This window comes from Haliotis asinina, chromosome 8 (genome assembly GCF_037392515.1).
Source record: "Haliotis asinina isolate JCU_RB_2024 chromosome 8, JCU_Hal_asi_v2, whole genome shotgun sequence".
In the NCBI taxonomy this organism is placed as follows: Eukaryota; Metazoa; Mollusca; class Gastropoda; order Lepetellida; family Haliotidae; genus Haliotis; species Haliotis asinina.
The window spans coordinates 26006609-26020857 of NC_090287.1; the positions used below are offsets into that span (position 1 = coordinate 26006609).

The 14249-nt window shown below is 38.3% G+C and overlaps 1 protein-coding gene across 1 annotated transcript; it reads right to left on the reverse strand.

Moving 5' to 3' along the window:
- Positions 1-79: 79 nt before the first annotated feature.
- LOC137294566 (uncharacterized) lies at positions 80-11503 on the reverse strand. The gene is made up of 2 exons (XM_067825610.1): positions 11325-11503; positions 80-7416 (listed from the first exon to the last, which is right to left on the reverse strand). Exons 1-2 carry the CDS (start codon positions 11422-11424, stop codon positions 6011-6013), a joined length of 1506 nt encoding a protein of 501 aa, XP_067681711.1. The 5' UTR covers positions 11425-11503; the 3' UTR covers positions 80-6010.
- Between the last annotated feature and the right edge of the window lie 2746 nt (positions 11504-14249).

Here is a 14249-nt window from a genome sequence, read left to right on the forward strand (position 1 = left end):
GTAAACTTGCTCGCTCCCAATTGACAACTGACACTAATGGAGCATGTGGTGGTTGCTTAATGAAGACAGAAAACAGCAATTTCATAAAGTTATTTATTTCAATTAAAACATCAAACCAGCTATATACCTGATCCCCCATTACAACAAAACAACCATGATTAGTACTACTTTTCTAGAATAACGACACAGATGTTACATCGACACGCACAACCAGTAAAGAGACCCTGTTTGAAACAATGCTAGAACAGCCATCAACCCACAAAATTTTCAAACAAGCAGTAATACTATGTACAGCCAAATTTATCTCATGGTTGTTCATCTACTAATGAGATCTTGTAATGCAAGAATTTTAGCTTACAATAATACATGGTGAGCATGTGCCGATTCTTGTGTCTTCTAGTGAAATGGAAGCACAGTCAGCAAACTTACAGCACTATCATGACATATAGTACAGAACAGGCTAAAACAAGACAAAACGGTGGGTTGATAGCTTGAGCACACAGTCAGGGCACAACTTCCAGTTGATGAATTACCGACTGAACCATCCAAAATTTACAAATCTTTCATGGAGACAACTTACCTCAATTCTTCACCCTGACATGCATGAAAAGAACAAATATCAACTTCATAAACAAGGGCATGATGTAGAAGAGTCAAGAGTGGTCATGATTCATTTCAATACATGAATACAAATAACTATGGGGAGACCGACACTGGATTTGCCATTTTCATTCTTATGCAACCAGGCAATTTCTGTCCCAAAACAATTACAAGACAAACAATAAGAGTGTTGAAATACCTGATGTGAAAATGCCATAGTAAATGACTGAGGGGAAATGACATAATTGTTCAAAGAGATGGCTCAAACAAGCTGAAAACAGTTGACAAAATGCATAGTGTTTGGCTAAATGGCACAAAAATACATCTTTAGAAATAAGGCCACAGAATGAAATGTTACATGCATTTAAAATTTACATGTTTCAGATAAGGGACGTGTAACAAACTTCCTCATTTTCATTATCTTATGTCTGACTGAATACTCCCTAATCATGTAAATTTGACAACTATCTTCAAAAAGTAAGTGAATGTAATTATTGAAAGCAGAAAGTCCAATTCACATTTGGTACTGTTAATTTAGCCTATTTTAAGAGTGAAATATATAATTCCTAGTAACAGTAAACATGGCAAGGGCATCACAAACACCCTCTAGCCAGTACAGAGAATCAGATACAATTACAATGAATGTTGTCTTTCTTCACAAACCCCTTACAGTGATGAAGAAACCGCACTACATTAGTTAACTAATTACTATTATACATTTCACTCATTCATGAATCCAGGCATCTTTACAAGGACCTCACAGATAAAGGTGCTGATGACATCAAGTCATGATCAAAAGCAGTCTGGACCATGGTCATATTCTGATAAGCTGATTTAATGTGCATTGTAATTACTTACCTGAAACTGACTGAGAATCTAATACAGTGACAGCACACATGATTATAACTTTTGTACAAAATTACACATCAACCATATAACTCTTCAATCACGTGCTATACCACTCATTATTTCTGTATATATTGGATTAAAAAGAAAGACTGATTATCAAAATATGCTCAATACAAACAATGATATAATTTCTATGGACACAGATTACAATACCTCGCAAATGTATATAAAATACTGATCTTAATTTGATCAATAAGATGAAAAGTATACAATGTTAAAATTCTGATTATGCATGACACAAAGGATGATAGGACCTGGAATGTTCAATGACACACCATGCCTGATAACTGATATGTAAAACAAGAAGATTCATCACAGATACTAGAGTTACTCAGGAGGCACAGGGGAATGGACATCATTGACTCTTTGACTATCCAGTGTATTAAGCAACTGATAAATATTCTTGACAAATATACCACCAAAGATTAAATATGATCAGACATAAAACAGCTGCCTCATCAAAGTATACTGTCGTTTTGTGATCAGAAAACAAAACAGGATCAATAACCGACCACCTTGGATATTTATATACGAGCATCTGTCCCAACTGGCATTACAGCATTACTCTCTATGTGATAACACTCATCAGGGTACACTTCTATGAGGCAGTGATGTTTAGTATAGGGCTATTGTTCCCGGTCACTCCAACAAAGTGAACACAGCAAATGGAACAGTAACTTCCCATCATTAACATAGGGTTTTGACACACTTACGCCTTACTATTCAGTTCTACCTGATGATGGGGCTAGAACAAGCCCCGAAACATTGTGGTCCAGAATAAAACAAGAAGATGTAACCCAGAAAAATGTTCTAAAATGCCAATCAAGGATCTAGGTTTTTGACAGTCATAGTTCTGATCAAACTTCATGAAATAGGGCCCAAAAGTGCCATGTTGCTGAATGAAAGTTCATGCTAAGCGATGTTAGTGAGTTCAAGTTTGTTTTTACACCGCTTTTATCAATATGCCACCAATAATCACAAGAGGGAACCACAAATGGGGTTTACTCATTGTAACCCATGTGGGTAATCAAACCTGTCTTCAGCGTGACAAGCTAACCCCACCAACCCCTGGCATTAAGAGAGACAAGCATGATGACATTACTGCTTAAAAGAGTTTAGTAGCATCTGTCCAGGGTCAGAGTTGGTGTTAAATTGGCCTAGGGTATTTATCACAATACACTGGATAGTCAATGGTGGAAAATGGGTAAAATACGAGCATTTGTATATTCACATCATACAACACGATTGTGCGTGCCCCTGATAGACATTTGGATAAGAATGTCTAGCAATAACTATGTGATTGACAAAAATGCCTCAATTGCTTGATCGTGTCCTAATGTCATGATCAAATGTCACAAAACATGAATATGTTTATAATGACTTGATTAGCTCTCACAATGCCAAGATTGTAATGTTGATAGGACTTGCTAAACTATCCTGATATGTAATTCCTCAGTGAAATGTGACAATAACGGGAATGCCTACTACATTGCTGGGTGTTATGTATAAATTCAAATAGGTCAAATTTCTTGCCTTAACAACGATACATCTATGTGTTCAGTAAAACAAATCATCAGAAAATACATATCAATACATATACTATTCATTAAAGCAAGAAAATATGAAAACAAACTGAAAAAGAGAGCTTGACTTGTTTTTTTGCCTCTTTTAACGGTAGAAAAGTTCTGGGACCAGTAGAGTATTGTACGAGGTAATTCAAGAGTGATGCTGGTCTCAGACAATAACTATTTTGACAACAAGCCAGGGACATAACCAGGGGAACTTGGATTCAAACCTGCGATCCCAGGTTTCTTGCATGCCCAATGAAGGCAACTCTGCACCCCAGATCGTGGCACCTTGGACAAATGATCCACCCACAACTGGAATACTACATTCGGAATGATTTCACTCAATAATATGCCATTAAAATCCATACAGGAAGAATTCACTTTGCATTTGCTGCAGTTGTCAACTATGTACAGCGGGTTATAATATATTCTTTGACATGTTACCAGTGATTTGTTCCCAGATGGATGTATGACTTTCTTGGGTGTTTCATGATCACTTTACAATATTTGCAACCAGTGAAAGTTATCAGCAGGAAGAACAAAAAAGAACTATGCAGAACAGAAACAGAGAAAGTATACTTTCCACCCAAAGGAACGTCCAATAATATTCACTGTACATAATTCTTGACAAGAAATAGAAAGGTCCTCTAAATAAACTACATTTAATTATCAACTCTTACAGAAATTCATTCTGTTACAGGACCTTTATATTTCCTTTTAAGAATTCCTATAATTAATTTAGGTCATTTGGACTGCTAGTTTTCTTGGTCATAAGATTAATGCAGTAAGGCATCTTGAGGTATAAACAGTCAATGCACTAAAGCTTCCTTTCTCATATCTACCATCAGTTTCAGGCAAGGTGCAAAAGGTCAGTTACACTGACGTTCATAAACAGTCAAAACCATATATCAAATTCTAAAATAAGGAGGGGAGGTAATCCTTCATAACCTCCAAACCTTTAACTTTCAATGCTATGGTTCAACATATGACTTTCATGCACACTTGGATGCTGACATTCTGCTAGGAATGAGGAAAATACTTTCAAAAGCATTACATGACCATAAAACATGTCCAAAACTCACATAGCTAATTATATTTTTAATTGCACTGACAGAACATTCAAATACACACATCCTGCAAAATACTGTTCCAGAACTCTTCATGGCAAGTTTTATGCAGTATAAGTACTACATGGCCTGTAATATGCAGTTAAAGAACATTAGCATTGTTCTCAAGAAAAGCAAATCTTAACACTCCCTGTTGCTATAAAAAGATCTGCTGAAATTTCATTAATGGTCATGTCAAATATGCTGTCAGTAGCTTTAATGCTTGGTCCTCAATGGTTCACTCAATTGCTCAAAAAGGGCACAATGAAACCATGAAGAACAGAGCCATCTATATTTGCCATCACATAGGTTTCATGCTGTTTCAAAAATAGCATCACTGACCTTTAAAGTTGTGCCCAGCATAACAGACAATTAAAGACTTTGTCTCATATGTGTGCTTTTGCATAACCTTTTCTGTAAAAAGCATGTTAAGTTGTAGCCGATTAACATTCTGATTGGTTGCGTAAGCTCAGCTTCTAAAAGCCCACTTTGCGATACTAAAATCTACTGAAAATGATGCTACTTTATGCCAGGTTCAGAGTGGCAGACAAACACTGTATGGTACAGACTGACAAGTTCATGTAAATATACAAAATGGTGTTTGATATAAAAGCAATGCTTGCTCTAAATGCTGGTAATAATGATGTGTAAGAAAAATTATTGAAATTCGGCATGACCCTTGGTTTGGGTGTTCTTGAGACAAACAGTGGATGGACAGTGGGAGCCTGTTTCTCCATCATACAAAATATGAGGACATTACATATACTTGCATAACAATGTCGTTTCAACATATTCAAAGTAACAGTCATCATAAAAAAGAAATATATATATTGTTCTACTAAAGATACAAATAAAAAAACACAGCTACTACACAATGTATTGTCATTTGATTATGACTGTAAATTATTTCCGCCAACAGGGTCAACAAATAATGCAGTAATAAACTGACATTAAATCACCCATAAGCATCGTATTTCGCAGGTTAAACAGCTGTTACCATGTTCACCCAAAGCTGTGGAAATAGTCTCAAGTGAGATGTTTAGCACTCAGTAAAAATACCCAACTGAGGGAGACTGTGTACTGTTCTTCAACATGTTGAGTGTGACATGTGAAAGCATTATCAGCTTGGATATTTAACCTGAAGATGGCTACAAAAGTAATAAAAACATTTCATAAAAAAACATCTAAAAATATCTTGAACAAAACATACTTCTACAGTCCCTTAAGGTTTTTAACCAATGAATTTCACCGACAACATAATATATTCCAGAAGCCACCGGATTACTGTGTGTTCACTATAGAGCGAGAAATGTTTGTTGCAGTGTGCAAAGATGAAATACTGTGAACATTTACACACTCGGCACCTATCCTTTTACATTAAATTCTTTTGAATACTTTTTTCAGTTATATTGATATTTGTGTATTTCTGGTTTGACAGCTTAGCATAGTCAAGATATGTTCATGAGACACACAAAAGATAGCACTTATCCTTGTATTGCAATAGGATAAAGACCTGTAACTTTGTGGCCACAAGGATTCTGCACAATTGTGTGTGGAATCCTTCATAGATGAGGAATTGAGCAGAAGAAGGCCTTTACTTGTGTGATGACTATAACTACTCCATCAAGTAAGCAATGTAGGGAACTAATCATATTGAAACTTTACTCATATCACAGACATAGCACTTGTATGCTTGAAAATTTACATCTAAATGTCTAGATCTCACGTCTGATGTCATAGGTCATGCCCAAATGCTTTTCATCCATGTGAAGGTGTATCACATTTAATATAATTCATAATTCAAAAAGTAAAAATTCAAAATCCACTCTAATCTCCTGTTGTTGTTAGCTGGCTGTACTTGACATCATTACTGAGCCGACTCCAAATAGAAGGTCCTTTTCTGTCTCGTGCATACAGGAAGATGCCAGCCATAGTGAGAACAAGAGCAAGGGCCATCAGCAGATACAGCATAAGAGTACCTGCCGGAACTCCACTACGCTCTAGGAGGTAATTCACATCCATCACCCAAAGGTCATTCAAGTAGCCATCATGATTATGTCCATCGTGTCCAAGGCCTCCAAAAAGGTAGAAGGTGTTATCTGCTCCCGTCCAGAAAATAGGTTCATATCTTCCCCCAGGCAAAGCATCTCCACCAGCATAGGTCTTCCAGTAGTACTTTGGTTCTGCGTCGCCTTTGTCACTTCCTCCAAACCAGAACCATATCTTATCCCATGGACTGTACAGCCAGAGATCTGCTAGGAGTTTTGATGAGTGGAACACAGATGGATAGGATGTATCTGTCCCATCACCACCATACAACCACACCCGCCCACCTGTGTCCATCCATGCTGCTCCTCGACGTCTACACCCCGGGATGTTCAGAGAAGAGAATTCATATTTCCGCCCATACCTTGCTGGATGGCAGCTAGATCTGTACCCATGTTGAAACACCCATGTGTTATTGTGAGATAGGTATCGCCACATATCTGATGTATACCCCATATTCAAATGCCGACTGCGTACATTAGTACCTAATATGTTTCCTCCAAACATAAAAAGATTGCCATCCTTGCCTTTCCATGTCGTTGGTCCATTTCGACCCATAGGGTAATGATCCGAGTCAGTATTTGGATTTGCTGGTTTGTTGGGAGAATGAACCTCTGACCATTCTAAATCTTTGAGAGAAAATTTCCAAAGGTCATTGAAAATCTTCTTGCTGTTATCCATTCCCCCAAATATATACATCCTGTCCAGCATGCACCATGATGCCATGTCACCACGGGCAGACGGCATTTCCAGAGAAGAGTTATCAGTTTTTGAAGTGACATTAGAAATTTCAGATAACAGAAGCCATTTCCTCTTTTGTATGTTGTATACCCAAGTATCTCCAATCCCACTGTCCCCTTCATCAAGACCTCCAAACACAACCATTGATATTTTTGTAAAACCACATGCAGCTGCTTGCTGCCGTGGTGATGGAGCCACATTGTCAGACATAGCTTCACTAACAGTTCCTGAATGGACAAGATTCCATGTTCTCGCTTGATTGTTGAAGGTCCATAGGTCATTGAGGAGTTTGGGTTCCCCCTCATCAATATCAGAGAAACCCTTTCCTCCAAACAACCATGTGATGCCATCTTCATCTGTCCAAACACTGCTGCCACTGCGGGCACCTGGGCCATTTGATGAGGACAATGTTCCAATGGAATTGTCTCCCATTATCCAGTTCCATTCTGCAATGATTTAAATAACAGCTCTTTAGAACACATATGTACAATACATAGTTAGCAAAACAATACAGAAAAGCAGATATTTTAAAGACATGACACAATCACAAATTCTGAATGCTAACAGGACTTTTCTAGATATCTGATGTCAGTCTGTTATTGAGTTTGGATCAGACAAGCCAGTGACTGACATCATGAACAACAGACTCAGTCAACAAGGTCCCCACTCGCTGATATTAGGAAGATTATGTCATTGGATTATATGTTCATGCATGTCATAAGTTTTCAGTTTATCGTCTTATAGCTAATACATTTTTGACTCCATGGGCCAAGTTAGTGTTATCTGTTTACTATGTGTCAGATTGACCGAATGACTGACAGCTGTGAATGGGTCTACCAGTCAAGGCATAATCACCTAAGTCACCTGGGGCTCACTTCACAAGGAGATCAAAGTGTTGTAAGTCTTTATTAAAGTATGGGAGTTATAATCACCTTAGTGCTTTGAAAGCTTTGTATTATGACACACAAAAATAGCAACTAAAAACCATGAACATGAACAAGGCTACTGTTATCAGAAAAACATGACCCTACATTAAAGTCAAGAACATCATCTTCAAAAATCCTATTCAGAGTGTTGGGGTGATTACCCTTAAATTTTCTTGTAAGTTTTAAAAATAATTTCCTGTTGATAATTAACTAAAACAATGATATTGATATACCTGTCACAATTTTATTACCAGAAACTTAGGTAGAAACAGCCCTGTAAGCTGTCCTTTTCTGGTGTCAGTGGTAGGTGGCTGACATGTTGCACAATGCCAGATTTCTACAGCTTGTTTTTGAAGGTGTTTTCTACAAGCGTTCTCCGCTAATGGTAAAATCAGTGTGTCATCTTGGACAGTTTCACACTTGCACAGTCGCCATCTGATCTTTTTCAAACAGTCTTTTTCTAAATTTCAGTGACACCAGTCTCTTACACATTCTTCAGACTGTTCTTTCTTTTTGGACTGATATTTGAGGTATGGAAATGTACAACAGTATATTCTCTTTGTCCACAAAACATGCATATGTACAATCAAAATGGGGTTTTCAAGCCCACCGATACCATAACACAAGAGTATGTATTGTTTTGTGCTAAATCTTACTTTCCCATGTACAAATAGGGTTACACCCTTCAATAATAATTTGACCATCATATCATATCATATCAAAGGTTTCTTCTCAAGAACAAGAGACTGTACCATATACAATCAGGCATCTTTTTCCAGATTCTTGTTATATAATAATCATTTACTTCTCAAAGTTACCCACTGACAGTTTTCCACGGTTTAAGACCATAGTCTTAAGAGTTGGATATGATTTGACAAGTAAAGTGGAATCTGTCAAATGCGATTTTCCCCCAAAATCTGGACTCCTCTCCGAGTCCTGGTAAAACTGCTCTAAATTTATCATTAAAGTTTGCTTCATATTGCGGACTCTCTCAATTACAAATTATGGACTAAAACAGAAGTCCCGACAATCAAATTACTATCAGAATTTTGCTTTGAAATCATACACATGACGACTAAAACAACTGTCTGTTGAATAAACATCTCTGTTACTTCTGTTCAGGTGGGTTCATTAATTAAACACACACTGATTATTGCCACTTAACTAACCAGCAAAATGTAGGTGTATTGACTGGTCACTTGCTGACAAAGTGAAACTTATTGACGAGTCAGTGACATCATGGAAAGTTACAGAGGCAGAAGCAAACCATGTTAAACAGACTTTTCCAGTGAAAGTAGAACTATATTGAGCATACATATATAGCATAAATATAAAGAACTAATGTACAAGCATTCAAGTTGTTGGTTGTCCTTAATAAAGGGAGGTAAACTCATCATGTGAATGTCTGTACTAACAGAAGTAATCACACAATACGGATTCTCTAAAATCCGGACAAATGAGTTGGCCCCAGCCAAGCTCATATTAGACAGATTACAATGTCATACTTTTACATGAAAATTTTAGTTCAGATACTGGAGCACCTTTAGAATTCAGCACCACAATATCTCGTTCACAGCCCTAGGTCACAGGTCACGGAGACAGGTAACCAGTTTGGAAGAAACCTTTGGACGTGAACTCATGACCTTTGGATTGTTAGCCTGACAGCTAACCGATTGAGCTACGTCCACATTGTTGCATAATGTGCAAATTTAGCTAGTCATTCCTGTGAAGGCACGGACATGAACGGAAAGAGTTGGATAGGTTACGGACAATTATGAAGGTTATGGGTAGACTTGGTGTCTCGTGCTTTCAATCTACTGACGGTTGCTGAATGGCCCCAATACCATTTGGCACAATCGTGCTATTCCGTAATCAACAAGATACCATGTTGTGTGGAATGAGTCAATATGGTTCAAACTGAAGATGGTTGTTCATGTCAGGCGTCGCTTTCACGGTGCATGCATGAATGATGTGCTTTTATAAAAATCAATGAGTGCTTTCGTGACAGAAAAGTGTTGTAGGGAACACAGTAAGGATAATGTGGATCGCGCTAAGGAATGAATGAGACATGGGCAAGTCTTGCACTAAGTTGCAGTCTAGTGACGGCACGAGGGTGTGTAGGACTTCAAATAATTACTGAAAATATGTAGATGTAGAGGTGAAAGTGGCTGGAGTGCAAGTTCGAGGACAATTTCCATTGTAATGCATTCTTACCGCTTTGAAAAATAAATACGAATAAACTCCATTTCAGTGTAATGGTGCAAATTACTGAATGACAAAGAAATATATGTATATTAGTTTACATTTATAATTCATTAAACCCAAATAGTTACTTTTGAAACTGAAATATATTTAGATTATTTAAATAGACCAAAATTGCGAATTATAGAATATGGCAAAATGTAACCAGTGTAAGGCATTCGTACTACATTTAAGAAAAACAAACTATGCAAATACACAAAATATAACACCTCAGCACCTCTTAATACAAAGAAATATGAGCATATTAGTCAAAGAAGGAAAAAGTATTTAAAACTGGTGCTTGCGAAAAATTGCACATCCGCCAGTGAACTACTACTGGAAACTCGTAACAGCATTGGGTTTCTGCAAAGACTTGGCTGGTAGACATGAAACATCACTGAGCAGAGCTTATGTGCACTCACTGAGCTTGACGAACTTGTTGCTATGTCGGCGTCATAAGGAAATTGTTTCAAGAACATGCTTTTGAACAAAATCTCCCGCAATTATGTAAAATAGTATTATGACGTGTCTTTAAAGTTTGTGGTGCTGTATTCTAAAGGTAGGCCCAGATACTCCCTTATATTCTTGCACATTTCAAATTCTCTCACATATAAAGAAGCAGTAAGGCTGTGTTCCTGATTCTTCCAAAATGATATGACATGACTACTTCCTGACTGAAATTAATTATTTTTAGAGTATTGAATCTATGTTACCCACTTAGTCTATACAGAACAATTCTCTGATCATAACCACAAATACAAATGTTTTTGCGTGGCCCTGGTGGTCTGTTTGCATCTGCAGTACTTGCAAGAATTAAACTTTGGAAAGTACGCTCAATCATACCGTTTTGTATCTGTAATAGTAAGACATAAACACATGAGGCTGTTTCCTGCCTTGTGAAAATGCTATGTATTTTTAACATACTCAAACGCGTCTGAACAGGAAGCATCCCCATCGATATTTAGGAGTCCAAATTGATCTTAAATTTCTCACTAAGCCGAGAGTCGCAATGCTGTCCTAAACTGCAATACGTCACTGTCTAGAGTCCCATCGGGGCACTCGACTACCGTTAAGGGGCCAAATGCCACTGGAAATATTTGCTAAAGTTACGCTTTGCGTCGGCGTCTGTCCCAGTGGTGGCTAAGACACATCAATATAGTGCACACTAAATTGCTTCAGGAAATTACCTTGACACCTTCCACTTTGAATGTACAAAAACACCAAAATATAGAAGCTTTGGAGACGACACATTGTAAACAGTTTTGAATAAACAAACGACGAAGTCATCGCGAACAAACACTTATCATTTCAACACATGAACACTTCAGCATTTGGTTACATGCCCTCTAGTGGCGAAATGTCAGAGGAAATAACTCTTATACTGCTTTCCTAACGGCAATTTGTTTCACATGCCTTGGATATATATGATAACGTTACCTGCTCTAGCTGTAATCGTGTCCACTTGTCAATGTGCTGGGGTTTTTGTTTTGTTATTCGTAAGGTAGGCTCTGTGCTTTCCGACTGAAAATTTGGATTCTGGCACAGCACCTTGTATTGTCATTATCATTTTATGGTCTCTGGCACACAGTCTAATTAACACTTACCATATAAATAACAAGGATTAATCGATACAAAGTACACCAGCAACACCTGGGCTAACCAGTTGCTTCCAAACTGATTTGCTGGCTAACAGACTAAGGCGAATCACGCCAGTGTCACCGGAGGTTCACTCTCACTTTTCCGATCTGTGTCGGATTACACATGCGCTGAGTGAGTTGAGTTTTACGCCGCTTTTAATAATATTCCAACAATATCACTGCGGGACAGCAGAAATGGGCGTAACACATTGTACCCATGTTGGGAATCGAACCCGGGTCTTCAGCGGGACGAACAAACTAACCATACTCTTGTCAAAAAGTGAAGCCGAAAAGGTGTATGTTTTGTCAACAAGTATGGTAAAATACGTATCAAAACAATTTTAAGTTTTTGTTAATTACTCTTGTCAAATATTGACGCTATAAATGCATAGGTTTTTGCAAACAAGTATGGTAAAACGCGTATCGAAACTATCTTGAGGTTTTGTTATTTCTCTTGTGAAAAACGTGTGGATAAAAACGTGCAATTAAAACATGTTAATTAAACACGAGGAACAAGATGTAGTGTCCGTAGCAAGAAGCACAGCCGCCCTGCTACTGTCACTCAGAAAGGAACTAACTTCACACCCAGTGATACGCCTCACAACCATACTGCTAATTCTGGCAAGTTACAAGCATCACACATGAGTTTCCAGGTAAGCCTCTTAATCTTTAGCAGCTTAATTGTTTCTATAATTAATCCAATCAACATCACGAGCTTCTGCTAGTTAATCCCAGATATGATCAGGAGGCTGTCACAGTCCAGTTCACCTTATAAAACTTCATAAAGAAGCAATATTATTTGATCAGAATATAAACAACTATTGCATTATGATAAATTTCAGCTGATCAGATAAAGAGGATGCCACAAAGGAGTTATTCAAGTCAGCTACAACTGTTGTGGAGGATGTGGTTACAACCATAGTGCAGACATATGCTACAACAAATGGAGCAAGAGAGAACATGGATCGGTTAACAAGGAATAAACCAAGGATCCACAGGATTTGGATTTTGAGTTTCGTGTTACAGTTGGGAAGCAGAAAAAGAATTCATTTTTTTTATTTATTCGGAAAGCGATGGCCTTGCCCTTCATCGCTGCTTCAGAGATCCGTTTGAAGAGCTGACAAAGACCGTCACCTCTAGCAGCAAGATTCGTCAGCTTGTGAGTTACATCAGGGACCACATTATAGATTATATGGTCTCTGGTTACACAAGGACCCAATGGGTCTACAAAACAACCTGTCCCCCTTTTAGTTTATTATGCTTCAATCACACTGAAGGTAAATATCTTTTAAATAGTGTCTCTTTCAGCTATTTAAGCTATGTTTAATTTACAAATATCAGAGACCACATAATAGATGGTCTATATTATATGGTCTCTGCAAATATTCAACAAATAACGAATTTAATGTGAGTTAATCATGTTGAGCACGACAACATTTCTTTTAAAATTTCCCTTTTTGTTGTCAGGTTGGCACTGGTGCCTCAACGCAAAAGTCGGGGAGCAACGGCTGGGACTATACCGACCTACCAAAGCCCTGCCTATACCGACCTATCAAAGCTCTGCATCGGTAGGCACCCCTGCTCCAAATCAAGGTCCTGCTGAAGTAGAGCAAAGTGAGAGCAAGAATCTGGGACTGGTCAAACACAGCCGCAAAGGAAATCTTTGCTCTCCCAGCAGAGTTCATGGAATACACGATGCCATTTAGAAAGTGGTCAAATGCAACATATGTCATATTTGGGATTTCACTTTCTTAGTAAAGTACAAATTCTAGTACTTTTTTCGGTTGAGTCCCATCCGGGATTCGAACCCGCACCCTCAGAGTCAGGCACCTAATCGCCAGCACACAAAGTCAGCCGCCTAGCCCGCTCAGCCACCGCGACTTCCACACAAAATGAAAGTCGGACAACTGGTAGTCTAGACTGCGTACTTTGTGTACCCCTCTGATGTACCCCTCCGTGTGGAAGTCGCGGTGGCTGAGCGGGCTAGGCGGCTGACTTTGTGTGCTGGCGATTAGGTGCCTGACTCTGAGGGTGCGGGTTCGAATCCCGCATAGGACTCAACCGAAAAAAGTACTAGAATTTGTACTAAGAAAGTGAAATCCCAAATATGACATATGTTGCAGAGTTCATGGAAGACCAAATTTCAGTTCAGCAGCATCATTCATGGACCAGCCCACCTGCCCACCATGCTCTATGAGGAACTTCGAATTCTGTCTGAGGGTTATAATATCCCAGCTGACAAAACCCTAAGTAGTTTTTATAGGTATTATATCATACTTGTTAAGATTACTCAGTTCCATTTGTTGAGAAAAATACCCCCCCCAAACACAAACAACAACAAACCAAAGCAAACAAACAAACAAAAAACAACAACCAAAACTAAAACAAACTATGCATTTACAGCACAACTGGCTCCATTTGACCAACAACCTGGGGCATTTTGACCAACCTGGCTGGGGCGTTTTGCCGCTAGGG

Coding starts and splice junctions, on each gene's coding strand:
- LOC137294566 (XM_067825610.1), bottom strand. CDS start 11,424: ATGACTTCGTCGTTTGTTTATTCAAAACTGTTTACAATGTGTCGTCTC. Junction 7,417..11,324: donor TCAAAGTGGAAGGTGTCAAG/GTAATTTCCTGA, acceptor AAATCATTGCAG/AATGGAACTGGATAATGGGA.